This window comes from Esox lucius, chromosome 11 (genome assembly GCF_011004845.1).
Source record: "Esox lucius isolate fEsoLuc1 chromosome 11, fEsoLuc1.pri, whole genome shotgun sequence".
Taxonomy (NCBI): Eukaryota; Metazoa; Chordata; class Actinopteri; order Esociformes; family Esocidae; genus Esox; species Esox lucius.
In genome coordinates, this window is record NC_047579.1 from 15,653,621 (window position 1) to 15,668,670 (window position 15,050).

General features: G+C 41.7%; 2 protein-coding genes across 6 annotated transcripts in view; both read left to right on the forward strand.

The window, feature by feature from the left end:
- The window catches only part of ttyh2l (tweety homolog 2, like), a 43,801-nt gene extending 39,421 nt beyond the window's left edge, over positions 1 to 4,380 (forward strand). For 2 of the 5 annotated variants that reach the window (XM_029123605.2, XM_029123608.2), the window contains 3 exons: positions 114 to 299; positions 608 to 686; positions 3,715 to 4,377. In XM_029123605.2, the coding sequence (XP_028979438.1) occupies positions 114 to 299; positions 608 to 686; positions 3,715 to 3,798 (349 nt within the window). In that variant the 3' untranslated portion in view covers positions 3,799 to 4,377. Of the gene's footprint in view, positions 1 to 113; positions 300 to 607; positions 687 to 3,115; positions 3,446 to 3,714 lie in introns of all 5 variants that reach the window. The other 3 variants (XR_004576453.1, XM_029123606.2, XM_029123607.2) reach the window with 3 other exon arrangements.
- Positions 4,381 to 5,224: 844 nt separating this feature from the next.
- Positions 5,225 to 12,486, forward strand: LOC105012856 (charged multivesicular body protein 6-like). Its single transcript, XM_010873964.4, has 8 exons — positions 5,225 to 5,446; positions 6,130 to 6,239; positions 6,497 to 6,584; positions 6,865 to 6,951; positions 7,435 to 7,500; positions 8,023 to 8,103; positions 8,393 to 8,468; positions 10,458 to 12,486. The coding sequence occupies exons 1-8, from the start codon at positions 5,381 to 5,383 to the stop codon at positions 10,505 to 10,507; spliced, it is 624 nt and encodes a 207-aa protein (XP_010872266.1). The 5' UTR covers positions 5,225 to 5,380; the 3' UTR covers positions 10,508 to 12,486.
- Positions 12,487 to 15,050: the final 2,564 nt, after the last annotated feature.

The window sequence follows — 15,050 nt, forward strand, 5'->3', positions numbered from 1 at the left end:
GGTAAAGTGGTGCCCACTGGAGTTGGACGGCCCTCACTGTTTGAAGGGGTTGAGCGTGTGGATGTTAGAACGCGTGACAAAACGGACGCCCCCTCTCCTCTCCCCCGTCTCAGGGAAAGAGACTACGACGACATAGACGAGGAAGACCCCTTCAACCCCCAGTCCCGTCGGGTGGCCTACAACCCCAGCAGGGCCAGCCACGTCCACAGCTTCTGTAGCTACACCAGCAGCCTGGGCAGCCAGACCAGCCTGCACCCTCCGCCTCAGGTCGCCTCCAACCTCCCCACCTCCGAGTACATGTAAGGAGGGAGAGGGGTGGAGGGGGAGAGAGGGAGATGGGGGGGTAGAGAGGGAGGGAGATGGGGCAGGATGGGTGGGGGGAGGGGAGGGGAGGGGAGGGAGGGAGGGAGAGGGGGAGGATGGGTGGGGGGGTGGAGACGGGGGATGGAGAGGGAGAAGGAGGGGAGGGAGGGAGGTGGAGAGGGAGTGAGAGACGGGTGGGTGTGTTCTACTTCTAAAGAATAAGTAATACGATCTGGAGTTTGGATGAGTCGACTGCTTTCTCTCACGCGCGCCTTTTCTCCGTCCTCCTTGTCTCCCCCTGTAGGAACCAGTCCATGCTGTTCGGAGGGAACCCTCGCTATGAGAACGTGCCTCTGATCGGGGGGGGGTCCCCTCCACCCATGGTGCGTTGGCCACGCCCGTTAGAGGCTAGGTCCCTGGTGTGACCATGTCACTGATGCGTCGGCGCTGCGACAGTCAACCCGCGGCAAAGGACCGCGGACAGACTCGCACATGTAGTCAGGGTGTAGTCTGGGTGTAGTCTACGAAGGTCACGCGTGTAAAGCTAGAGGCATGACCGGTTCAGCGTCTGGTGAGGTCACCGGGGCTAACTTCATTATTGCCCTAAAGAACCACAAGCACTCTACAAGGCAGTCTCTGTTATCAAAACGGAAGGAGTACAACAGGCATCACCAGTCAAGTGAATAATGGAATAATGGGTGGATTGCCGGGCCAATCCAGTTCATTATATTTCTATGCACACTACCGCCTTTACTGTAGGTACAGAAAATAATACCCACAGCCTATCTAAGCCTTCTGGACTATAGTTCAATATACAGTACCTACTCTATGTAAAACAATAAGCCACTACCTCGTATTGTGGTGAAAGTTTGCCCCCTGCTGGTCATGGCCTGAAATACCTACAGAACTCTTCGTTATCTCATCCTTCTCAGGCGTGAATTTCCTTGGACAGTTTTTCAGAAGTGATCCATCTGGATTTTGTCTGTCAGATGGGTATAAAGGCACAGGTATTAAAGGACCAGAGCGGTAGTCCCTATTCAAGTCAGTGATCCGTTCTATTCATTCATAACTCCCATGCGATATCCTGGTAGATAAATGAAAAAATGGCCCCTGATGTGTGCCTGCTAATGGCCCTGTAGGGAAGCCGGTCTCTGGAGCAACGATAAGTGCTTGTGCTTTCCTCAGTCTTGTCAAAGACAAAAATGCGCTCGACATATTTGTAATTTTTTGTATCTGTTATAAAAATGTACAAACACTTTTTAATGAGTCCCTTCCCTACAAACCTTTCTCATCCCTTTAAATCCGAACGGATTTGAGAGGGTTTAAGATGGGGGCCAGCCTTCCTTCTAGGCCTCCTGCTTTTTCCCTGGCAATGCTTGTCAAACCGAGGAGGGTCACTGGTCGGTGCGTGAGAAGGCTCACTCACCTAACAACCTCTCTTAGCTTTGCAGGCAACCCAGCCTCCAGACTGAGTCTCTGGATTGCAGTGACACCAGGAAATCCCTGCTGACAATGACACCCCCCTCCCTGGGAAATGCTGGGCAGTTTACATCACCGAAGGGGGTTCCCAGCTGCAGAAACTAGCGCCACAGTCAAGGATCGAACCTAGACTGTGGTGGTCGGCTTGGTGCAACAAAAGAGTGCCTTAGAGCTGCCCTGCACCACGAATCCCAAAATACACCCTTAATCGAGGTGTACTGACTTGCCCTTATGCTTACGAATGCCTTTGTGAAATCATTGTTGTGCTGCCGTCTGCATGCAGAGACTGAAACACTTCAGACACGGAACACTTTTCGTTTTTTTGTCGTCCCCCCCCCGTTTGGCGTGGAGACAAACACAAACTCGCAAGCACACAAACCAGGTCAGGCAAGTGCAAGTACACAGCACTTAGGACTGAAGTCACGACAGGAACGTGTCTCCAGCCGACTGCGTTGTGTTCTGTGTACCCTGAGGTCAAAAGAGAGGAAGAGAGAGATGGTGTTATTAGACCTTACGAACTATAATGTCAGCCCCTATATAATAGATGACACTGTAAGTACAGATCACACCTCTGCTTTTTGACCTGGTACAGTGTGCATTTGGACAGCGGTAACCTATTTCTTGACCTATTTATGAAACTATAATCCACTGAATGTATCAAATGCAATCCTTAATTTATTAAAATACTCTTTGTTTTTATCTTTTTTTTATACGAAGGACTGAGAAGAATACTTACACTGCCGTTCAAGAGTTTGGGATCACTTAAAAATGTCTTTTTTCTACAGAAAAGCACATTTCTTGTCCATTAAAATACCATACAAATTTTCTGAAAATAAATGTGGAAATGGACGTAAAGAAACAGTGCTTATTTCATCAGGACAAGAGTTCTCAGCTGTGCTAACATCACAAAGGGTTTTTTAATGATCAATAAGCCTTTTAAAATGAGAAAATTGCAGTAGCAAACAAAGTGCCATTGGAACACAGGACTGATGGTTGCTGATAGCTTCTGATGGTTGCTGATAGCTTTTGTTCACCTATGTACAAATTCCATTAGAAATCAGCCGTTTCCAGCTACAACAGTCATTCACATTGTCTACACTGTATTTCTGATACATTTTATGTTATTTAAAAAACAAAATTCAATGTGACCCCAAACTTTTGAACGGTAGTATATTTGTGTGTCACTTTTTTTTCTTTCATACGTGCCATGTTATTTAAGCACCTAGCTTACAACTATGCAGTCTTAAAATCATTGTGTTTTTCCACCAAATACTAAATGAACCCCTAATTGCTTTTTTGCTTCTGTCTTTGTTTGTCTTTTGTTTACTCACAGACATTTAGAAACAGTAAGTTGGACTCACACCACCTTACTGTACCTTTAGACTTTCCTGTGCTTGTTTGTTACAAATAATATTCCTTTGTTGTTTCACCATTCATCACCCAGTTATTAAGACGTGGTTTTAAGGCTTACTTCTAAATCTAGAAGTAGTTCTTCATTTTAATTATTATCCTTGTAACCAGCCACCTCCGGAGTCTGACAATTATTAACAAATCAGCTTGTTTGGTCCGGACCCCGTTGTGACCTCTCTAAGCTGTATGACCTCTAACCTCAGCTGTATGAACTCTGACCTCCAGCGATGTGGTGTCCTCAGAGTGTAAATCTGTGAGTGAAAATGTTAGTGTGACAAGCCCCCTCCCCCGCCAAAACTAAAATCTCATCCCACCCCCTGCCTCACATTTGCCCTGTCTGCTCACCACCTGTGACCTTTGACCTCCCAACACTTCCCTCCACCCTGTAGTTATGAACACTGCCCCACTGATCCCACTGAGCCAGTCCAATGAATGAAGATGCTCACAGTTGACTGATGAGAGCCTCCCTTCTGTTTACACACAGGCTGTTGGATCTAACAGCTTTTTTGTCTCTTCCTGCAGTATTCTCCCAGCATGAAGACCACCTACCAATCTATGACTGATGCCCAGATGAGACAGTTTGGGGCGGGCTTGCAGCAGGTGTAGCCCCTGACCATCACCTGCTACTCCCCCAAGAAGGGTGACCACGGTGGGATTGACTGCAGTGAAGAGGTTGTGTTTGCAGGCACACCCCACCATTGATTCACCTTGCACACTTGTGACTTAAATGCGGGAGTCCTGGTATAAAGCCGAAGATGAACCAAAAACTCTATGAAAATATCTAAATGTTTTCAATTATTAAGGACCTGGTTGAAAAGGTCGCTTTTCTCTGTGAGCAACTTCACCTCCCATTGTTTTCGGCAGGCAACAAACGACCAGATTGATTGATTGGGTCTGCCGACTGAAACGACTGAAGACATGAAATGAAATTATGTTGATTGGTGTTGACATGCTCTCGGTTGACCTGTCTTCACTCTTGCAAACAGTCATCTAGCCCAAAAATATAAGGCTGGCAGGAAACAGTGGTTACTGTAGGCTCCAAACTCATTCACCTGATGGACATGGTATTGTCTTGTTTATTTTAAATGTCATTGTTCTCAGTGAATGGCAAATATCATGGTCTTTTGAATTTGGACTGGAAAATTAAAGAACCCCTTAATGTGATTATGTCTATATATAAATATAGATATAGATATAGATATGTATAGATATATATAGATATATATATATATAGATATATATATAGATATATATAGATATATATATATATGTGTGTATGTATGTATGTATGTATGTGTGTGTGTATATAGAAGAAAAGATGCGTGGTGATGTTTCTGTAATGTCTGTTTTCTGGAGCCATCTGTATATCTGTGAATACGATGTTGTGTTATTTGCTCAGTTCTCCTGTGCTCTAGAAGATTCCAAGAGCCTATTCTCTGGTGTCCTGTGCTGTCCTGCTTGTCTGTAGTCTGGAATCTACACTGGATATCATTCTGTTAATATTGTTTTAGATCATTGTTGAAAATAGGTGAACAAAGTTATGTTTATTTTGTAGATAACCTACAAAAGATATCATGTTGGACCAGAAAGGAGACTGGATTCATATCCCCTAGCTGACAAGTTGGCTATCTGATGTTGTGCTCTGTAGCATGGTGCTTAACCCTGGTTGCTCCTGAAAGTTGTCCTGGAGAAGAACTTCTACTAAATGAATAAAATTTCAAATGTAAATGTATTCCAGACTAACTTCTTTCAGGCATTTGAAATCTGTAACTACTGTTTATTTTGTAGAGTTGTTGAAGTAATGAAGCAGTTGTATGAATTGAGTGAGGGGTCTTTATTTTGTATTTTGCTGTTGTTGATATGTCAGTCATAAATAATACATTGTGCGCCGCACTTCACACAACATCCTGTTTGGATAAAATAATATATCTTTTCAGATTTTTATTCTAACGGGGAAAGGGAAGTGGTGAGAAATAACCAATTTATATTCCAATGCCAAATTCCCTTTTCTCTTGTGGGGTAAATTGACCTGTTCAGTTTGCCGTACTAAACCCGGAAAGGGTGTGGCTTTGATTTATGTTACCTAGCAAAGTTGGTTAGCTAGCTTAGAACAACGAGTTGTACACTTACCATTAAAACATGTTTACCAAGAAAAGGTAGAGGATTGTGGCGGGGATGTGGCTACATTATGGGAAACGTTTTTGGGAGAAAGAGTCGCCCTTCTCGAGTTACAGAGCAAGATCGAGCGATTCTGGTGAGTTGTGCCTAGCCTGTTGCAGTGGTTTGGATGCTAAGCAACGTCCGCTAGGCTACGTGTTAGCCTCTGACTAGGCTGGATTAACGCTGGCTACAATAATAGCTGGTCTTGCATCACATTCTTTGAGATTTTTTTAATTTACACTAGTAATTTAGTACACTTCCAAATTAGGGTCTTATCCAAAGACTCGGACAGTTAGCACATTTTTCTTAAATAGGTAGGACAACCACACAATGCAGTGTCAGTAAGTACAACTCTACAGTCAGTATTCTACTTAGTAGTCCTTAATAAAGTAGCTAGCGACCAGAATTCAGTGTTGGAGACTTCGTTAGCTGAAATTGAAGACATGCTAGATATATAGCAATTTAGCTATTTGCCAATGCCTAGAAATCGTCATGGGAGCGTTACTGCGCTGCTACTGTTGTTGTTGTTGCTGCTGTTGTTAAAGCTGTGACCTGACATGATTAACGTACAACAGTACGCTCTTCAAAAAGCTTAATGAGCTGTGAATTCGTGTCAACAAGAATGTCAGTGTTTCTGCTTTATTTATAGACAAGAAACTAGATCACTCGTTAACTAGCGTCTGCAGCCAAATGTGTTCTTGGCGCAAATCGCTGTTGATACCGCTGTTTATGGCTGAGGTTGTCTGATTGTACGCATGTGTATGTTCATCCTTTCAGCAACTGAAGCAGCAGAGAGATAAGCTAAAGCAGTACCAGAAGAGAACAAACCTGCAACTAGAGAAGGAAAGGATTCTGGCCAAACAACTGCTAAAGGATGGCAAGAAAGAGTGAGACTCATACTTAAATCCATGTTTAAGCATTACTTGGGCCTATGACTGTTGCTGTATTTAAAACAGATCAAGATCTGGCTACATCAAGCATAGTTTAAAATAAATCAACAATGTATTAATTCAACTACTGTATATTGTACTGACTCAATTTATGATACATGACTAGATGTTTGATGACAAGCAACCAAAAAATTATGTGTGTGTACATTCATCACATCGTATTGCCGATTGTGCTGATGTCTTCTCATCCACAGGAAGGCACTGGTTCTTCTAAAGAAGAAGCGTTACCAGGATCAGCTATTAGACAAGACTGAGAACCAGATATCAAACCTGGAACGCATGGTGAGGATGCTGCACTTATTGCTGGACTGTTTCATTGTATTCTGGAAGGGAAAGAAGCCTATTCTTTCATTTGTAATTTATTAAAATCAGGTTTTGCACAGACAACCTAGCCTGGTTCTCCATCTGTTTGTGCTCATGCCACATGGTGTGATGGCGATAACGGTCTGGAACTCTGCTAAACTGCTATCTTTCCAAAAAGTTTACTGACTATGAACAGCTAATTATTGCATGTAAATTGACTAGTTGTCCTATGATAATATGTCCTGAAATTACTTGACAGGTTCAAGATATTGAGTTTGTCCAGATTGAGATGAAAGTCATCGAGGGGCTGAAGGTGGGGAACGACTGTCTGAAGAGTATGCATGAGGTACAGTATGGTTTGTTTATATGTCGTCCCTTTTACAATTGAGGATATTCTGCTCTTGCTCTTTTTCAAATGCACATGAGTTAAACCAAGCTAATGGAATTCAACCTTTTCACATGGACAGGATTAAAGAGACAAACCCACCCAAATGTTTGTTCACACACACGCTTGTAAGACATTCGGCTCAGTGTCGGAAGAGTTTATGACTAAACCTCCCACTGGCATGCAACCTCTTCTGAGAATGATCTGTTAGCATTAGCGTTGCTGTGCATGCCGTTTGAAGATTAAAGGATTAGGTTACAAATCCCTGACTACAGCCATCCATTGCGGCATTACTGCAGCCACACATCCTTGGCTACATTGTCTACTCCCAAAGTTGTCTTCAAAAGAGAACCACCTTTCTTCTCCTCACACTCTCCAAAAATAAGGCAGCAGGATGACCCTGGAATGCGCGGACTAAACTTTTGTTTTCCCTTGTCCTGTCAGGCCATGTCATTAGAGGATGTGGAAAGGATCATGGATGAGACCCAGGATGCTATTGATTATCAGAGAGTAAGTTGTCCTTTGCAATTCCCCCTCCCCCCTACACTGACTCTCTGGGCTGAATTTTGAGTCCTTTGTCTGTGTTTTTGTTAGTGATGGCCATATGAGGCTTCATTACCGTTCTTCTAGCAGCAGGATATTATGCTAGCAGCACTTACTAAGAATTCATTTTTCAAATTAAAGGCCATCATTGAAATATATAAGACAATATAGTTTTCAATCTAGTCTGTACATTTTATGTTTAATGTCAGTTCCATTATTGTTATTTTGTTCTTTTTTTACAGGCTAGATTGTTAACTATATTGCCTTATAAATTTCAATTATGGCTTTTATTGTGTTGAAAAAAATCTGAACGCTACCAGCAGAATATCACTACTTTTTGTCTTCCAGTAATCTTCTTCTTAAAAAAAAAAAAAGTGTGTAAGGACTGCTTCTAGTGTTGTACCATATTTACTTCATTCTGTTTCTATGTGTGTATTGCTGCCTGCTGCCCGCCCGGTTAATGTCCTCTCTTCTGGCTCTGCCCTACAGCAAATCGATGAGCTCTTGGCAGGCTCCCTGACTCAGGAGGACGAGGACGCGGTACTAGCTGAGCTGGAGGCTATTACTCAGGTTGGTATGCTACAGTGATGCTTCAAGGCATTCTGGGTGCATTATGAGGGAAGAAGTGGAAGGAGGTGGTGAAAAATGTTATAGGGAGGAAACTCTTGTATTTTTTTGCTGGTTACCTGGACTCATGGGGGGGGGTCAACTCTGGATCATTCCCAGCGAAATACCAGATGTGTTCTGGGCCCTGCTGGACTGGAATTCCTTACTCCTGCTAGATAGCCTGGTAAACATGACCTGACCCTGTTCAAGTCCTCTTCAACCTGTAGAACTGTCTAATTTCAATCTTCTACAGGGTGAGGAGTTGGAACTTCCAGAGGTCCCCTCTGAGCCTCTACCAGAGGTCCCAGAAGCCGCTGAACCAGAGCCAGGTATAGAACTGTCTTTATGTTCCATTGTCTCTGTCAGGTAAGTGCTAATACAGTCGACTCAATATGTATTGTCACCCTTCATGCGGAAAAAGAAATTACACAAACAAAGACACTCATTTTGGGCTCAGGCATAAGGGGGAGCTGTATACTTTGATTTTAACATATTCATTTTTCAAACATTTCAATGAGTAGTATGATATTTTTCGTAAAAAGTTAGGTTGTAGGGGTGCCAATAACTTTAAAACCTATGTTTTGTGAATTCTCCACTTGTGAAGTCTAAGCACAGTTTTTGAGGGATCTTGGACCGTACTTTCAAACAGCACTTTTCAAGATTCAGACATGCTTTCGGCTAGCAAGTCCAGAGACTGAGATGGCTAATCTGAAACATTTATTTTGTGGTCCTGCAACCAGTTCTGTGTTGATTTTGATGTATATTTTGGGTTATTGTCTCGTTGAATGCTCCTTCCAAAGCCAAGTTGCAGTCTCCTATCAGAGGCAACCCGGTTGTGGGATAAAATATCCTGGTACTTGAAGGGAATTCATTATTCCATCCATCTTCACAAGAGCCTCAGGACCACAACAGCCCGAAAGCATCAATGACCCACCACCATATTGTAAATGTGGGTTTTTCCATTTGCCAAACATGCCGTTTTTTGTCTCTTACCACAACACACGGTTCCAATAAAGCTAGTGTTAGGCTGAGTAAAGGCTTCTTTCATGCGACACTTCCAAGGAGCTTGTTGGCATGAAGGTGTGCGGTGCCTAACAGACTTGTTAACCCCAACATGCCACTATACTGTGCAGTTATGATACTGGGATCCTTGACATTTTATTTGCCTTTCTGACCATCTTATTCACCTTGCAGCCTCTTGGCAAAATTGCAACTGTTCTAAACTTCTGAAACTTTATTCTTTTCCTGAGAGTACTTTTAATGTATTTTTCTATGCCCTTTACCTGGTCTGTGTATGTCAACAACCATCGATCTCCTTTCAGCTAACAGATATTTGGTTTCACCCATGTTGATGGGAGGAAAAAGGGATTTTACATACATGCAACATCATATTTATACACCAAGGAAACTAGAGCAGGTGAAAGGCATTAATACAGTTCCTGGAAAGGGAGACAAAACAAATACCGTAGCCATTTTGTTTGGTTTTATTTTAAATCTTATTTACAGGTACAAACCTTCAACCTTTTCACAAACCTTTGAAACCTATGTTTTGCAGAAAAAAATATTGTGCTACTCAATAAAATGCTTTCTGTTTGAGAACATCAGAGGTACCAATAGTACTGTATTTACTGTTCCACTGCCTCCATCTTGGAGGTACCAATAGTACTGTCTTTACTGTTCCACTGCCTCCATCATGGAGGTACCAATAGTACTGTCTTTACTGTTCCACTGCCTCCATCATGGAGGTACCAATAGTACTGTCTTTACTGTTCCACTGCCTCCATCATGGAGGTACCAATAGTACTGTCTTTACTGTTCCACTGCCTCCATCATGGAGGTACCAATTGCACAAGATCGACTGTTGATAACTTCCACTACTCTAGCAAGCTGTCACCAACTGATGGCAAATTAGGCATTTCATCCATTTCAGTGGAAACCCATGCTGAGATGTGAAGAGTGCAACTCACAATACCTCAATTATACTTTGTCACTCAATCAGTGGACTGGGTAGATTTATATAGGACACTTCCACCTGGGTGTTCAAAACATTTCACCTTTCAGGACAGGAAACACTTTCTCTGTAAATGACTGTATTCACAAAATCTCAGAGAATGAGACCTGACTTAGGTCCGTATACATGAGAGTAAATTAGATGACATGGACGGGGCAAAGACCTGATCCTAGATCAGCCCTCTTACTCTGGGTTTCTGTTATGTGCTCTTCCAACAATAGGTGCTCAGCTGATATAACATGGCCTGGTGGAAACTGACTTCTTCCTTTATTCCCGGCGGTCTGACCGTGGTTTCCTTGTTTTCCAGAGAGACGAGGAGCCAGGAACAAGGAGTGTGGTGAGATGCTGTCAGCCTAGAGGCAGCCAACACACCAACGGCCTTTGTGTATGCACAGTAAGAGCGTCAGGACTCCACAGTGCGCCATTTTGACCCGCAACTAGATCTTTTTTGGTCTGACGTCAACCTATGCAGGTGCGACCTTGCAAATGAAGGATTCTTGCTTCAATAGCCCAGCTATTTTTGTTCCTCTCTGATATTTTTCAACAAAAACCGCCAGTATTGAGCCTTGGGTATCACACCTTGCGACATATGAGCGGGTGGCTCTCGGACGGTGATCCAGCTGGCACGGGCGTTCCTGCCGATCCGCCTCTCAGAGAAGGGAGACGCAGTGAGAAGTCGCCCCCTCGCAGTAGAGCTGTGTCCGTGTGGCCGGGACTTGGACTGGATCAGAACGGCTCGAACTTTGACCCCCCAGCACTTGGTGGTCTCGTTGCAACGAGGCGCGGCTGTACTCGTGAATTGGACGTTAGAAAATCGGTTGGGGAGACAATCGCTGTGAAGACTGACAGACATTTCAAAGGGAGGAGGAAGAAGAAAGTGTTGTCCTAAGATGTATGGGCAGTGTAATTGGCAGTCGTAGACAATTCAGACTGAGTAACGTGTACACACACTAATATACACTTGATTAGGTGCTCCTATCTAGTATACGGTAGGAACCCCTTTTGTCCCAATCCACGTCAAGGTTTCAGCGCGTGATGGGTTCAGAAATGCCCGTGTACGCATCACTGTTGTGGACATTTGAGCATTTGTGGCCTGTCAGCTTGAACCGGTCTGGCCATTCTCCTCGGACCTCACATCACGGTGTTTTCGTCCACAGAACTGCCGATCACTGTTGTTTTTTGTTTGTAGCGTCATTCTCTGTAAACTGGAGAGACTGTAGAGAGTGAAAATCCCTGGTCAGCTGTTTCAGAGATGCTGGAACCACAGTCAAAGTCGCTTAGATCACGCATATTTCCCTTTCTAATGTTTGCTCAAACAACTAAACCTCTTGACCATGCCGGCATGCTTCATATATTCAGTCACAGCCGCATGATATGCTGTTTGGCGATTTACGTTAATGGACAGGTGTACCTAATAAAGTGGCCGGTGAGTGTACAAGCATATAAATATTTCCTTTTTTTGTGATGTTAGGCAAACATTTTAAGTATTGAATTAATGTCAAAATGTCTATAGCTTTATTTATTTCTATGGACTTTCATTCACAGGTCTGATTGACCTAAGAATAAATGGCGTGCACATCTTTTTAAAGAAGTGTACTTGGCTATCAGGACGAGTGCTAGCACAATTAACAGGTTAGCTTATAAACATGGTCAAAACAACTAAAAGGCGCTTTACATCACAATAGCTCCTATATAACTATGAATGACTATTGTGCTTAAGAGCGTATCCATTCTGTGACAGTTTGTACTGAATTCTATTGTTTCAAGTGCTTTTAACAGAGAAAGGAGAATAATTTAAGACCTCACACCTGGATGAAGTGGAGTGTCAATACAGCGTATACTGCACTACAACCAAATTCAGCCAAACTCAGTGTCAGTTAAGTACACTGCCATTCAGAGGTTTGGGGTCACTTAAATGTTTTGGAAAGGAAAGCTATATTTCTTTGTACATTTAAAATAACACATTTGATCAGAAATACAGTGTAGACATTGTTAATGTTAATGAGTATTGTAGCAGGAAAAGGCAGATTTTTTTGAAGGGAGTAGTATACAACGTTGAACGAGATCTTCCATGGAATAGCCTTCCTTTCCCAAAACAAGAAGACCCAGTCAGAAGAATGTTTTTTTGTTTCTGGCCACTTTGGGCCTGTAATCAAACTCACAATCACTGATGCTGAACTAGTCTAAAGGCCAGTTATACTGCTTCTTTCTTCAACAAAACAGCTTTCAGATGTGTTAACAATCACAAAATGGTTTTCTAATGATCAATAACCCTTTTAAAATGATAAACTTGGATTAGCAAACACAACGTGCCATTGGACCAGGGGAATGATAGTTGCTGATAATGGGCCTCTGTATGGCTATTTAGATATTCCATTAAAATCTGCAATTTCCAGCTACAATAGTAATTCACAACATTAATGTCTACACTGTATTTCTGATTAATTTGATGTTATTTTAATGGGCAAATGTCAACAACAACAAAAATTGACATTGTTAAAACAATTTGCATTTATATTAAAAAAAGACATTTTTAAGTGACCCTAACCTTTTGAATTAAAGTGCAAACATGCCAATAGGAATCAATACAACGATAGCCAGACCCAAACATGGCAGTGCTTATGCTACTCATTTTGGCAAACTTAAATATATTTTCTAACTCTGCTTGTCTAACATACACAAAGATACTGGCATTCAAAAGGACCATGGAGAAGTATTGTGTGGATGTCTGCTGAACCTCTTTTGCTCATGATGATTAAAACACAAAAGGGAAAACACTTTCTCTGGCTTTGTCCCAAGTGGTACCCTATTTTCCATGTAATGGAACACTTTCAACCAGGGCCTACAGGCAAGGTTAATAGAAATGTGCTAGTATTAAGATGCCATTTGGGACAGTTTGAGCTGGATTAGTAGCATTTTGTCACTGTATAACTTTATAATTCACATGACTGACAATGGAATTCAGACGTAACGGAACATGTCGTTTTTAAACCGATGTTTTACATAATTAAAAACAGAGTTGTGGCTACCAGATGACTCTCTCATTTTTCCCATTTTTATTTTACTCTGCTAGCTAAATGGCAAGTGGAGAACTATTTAAAATAATGTACTTCATTTTATTTGTGTCCATATATTTGTAAATGTTACACAATCTTTTTTATAGGTACTCACTGAAAACCATTTTCTACTTGTAGTTCACAATTTCAACCACAGTGTGGCAATAGACACCAGCAATGCAGTTCCTAAAACTAGTTGGGAAGATGGGTGAACATTTTCGGGCAGTAGGAGTGTTCTTTTTTTTCCTATTTTAGCGAGGACCTTCTTCACTACAAAAGTAAAACAAGGAAAATCAAGCCAAGTGAGGACATTTGATCGGTCCTCGCGTTGACAAGTTGCCTTATCTGTCTTGGGGTTAAGTTCAAGGCTAGAATGAGTCAAATGTCAAGCATATCTTCAACATTTTAGGATTACGTTTATGCATGAAGGTTAGGTATTTATGTTAGGGTAAGGGTTTTGTCTGCTGTGTTTGGCTCGCAGGAACCCAACTGAACGTGGGCAGCAATCACGCACCAACTAGCTTCCGCCCACAAGGTGTCGGCCTATGGATCGCCTACATCGCTGCACAGACATCAGAACTGTAACCAACGGCTGATGACTAGCAGCTCATTGAAGCATGTGAAAGGTAGTCGGTTTTCGTCATTGTCCTTTTATACACTTCAAACCATGCCCTATTGTAAATCCCCATAGAATAGTTACAGCCCTGTATTAAAAAGCAACATTGTAGACTCAAGGTGGTGGTACTCCACAGTAATCCCCTAAACGGTAGCCAACATTGAAATTGTCATCTACTGTAGAGACATCTGTGCCACTGACGAAGAAAATCCATCCAAACTGAACTCTACTTCCGCTTGTGGAAAGTGGCCTTCAACGGGCAGTTCTATATACTCAGCTGGTCTTGGAAATACCCAAGACTTTATACGTCAACCTTTGACAAATTCCTAAGATGTGTTAAGTTAGGCTACATACCGGTCGGTAGGGGCAGTCTAGGGCGCATTTAGAATTTGAGTGGCCGTTTGGAAGGACAGAAACAACCTCGACCATTCCAATGGTTGAAAGTTGGAATCCATGGGGAGGCGATTTTTTTAAACTAGTACTGTGATACTTAACAATAACCCTAACTTTAAATCTAATTTTGACATGTACGTTTAATTAAAATATATAAATGTTTTAGTAGCATTCGCAACATGATGCGTTTTTGCAAATTTGTAAGATATATTGCGTTTTTGTTGCGAATTGTAGTGTTTCCTAATCTTACGTAACATAGGCAAATTTGGTAGTCACAGATATTAACATTAAGTTGTGTCCTGACCTGAGATCAGTGTTAGGCTACGTCAATTTTTGTTTAGTATTGGTTTGTAGCTATAAACAGGTTTGGTAACAACTCTTTTTTTTATAATTTCTAAATATGTAGTACTACTGGTAATGTTGGTTTTTTTTATAATAATATTTATCAACGACAAATGTATCTAGTCATGTTTTGCTTTAAGTTTTTTAACGTCCCCGTCCGTTTTGGAAAAACTGTTGAAAGGCGCCTGAGTTAAAAAATTTTTTTTATGTTTTTGGGCTTTCTGTTTTTCTTTTCTTTGCCCTCTATATCCTATATACTTTTTTCTAAAGTCCGATTAAAACACGCTTTTTGTTTTGCTTTTCATAGGGTATTTTGTATGCTCTATAATGTATATATAACCGCCACCTATTAATTGCCACTTTAAATATGCATAAACGTACTCTGAAATTAAGAAATATTATACGTTTTATAATAGTTTTATTATAAATATTGACGTTTTATAAGATATACTAAATCCAAATCAGAAATATAAATTAATAAAACATATATTCA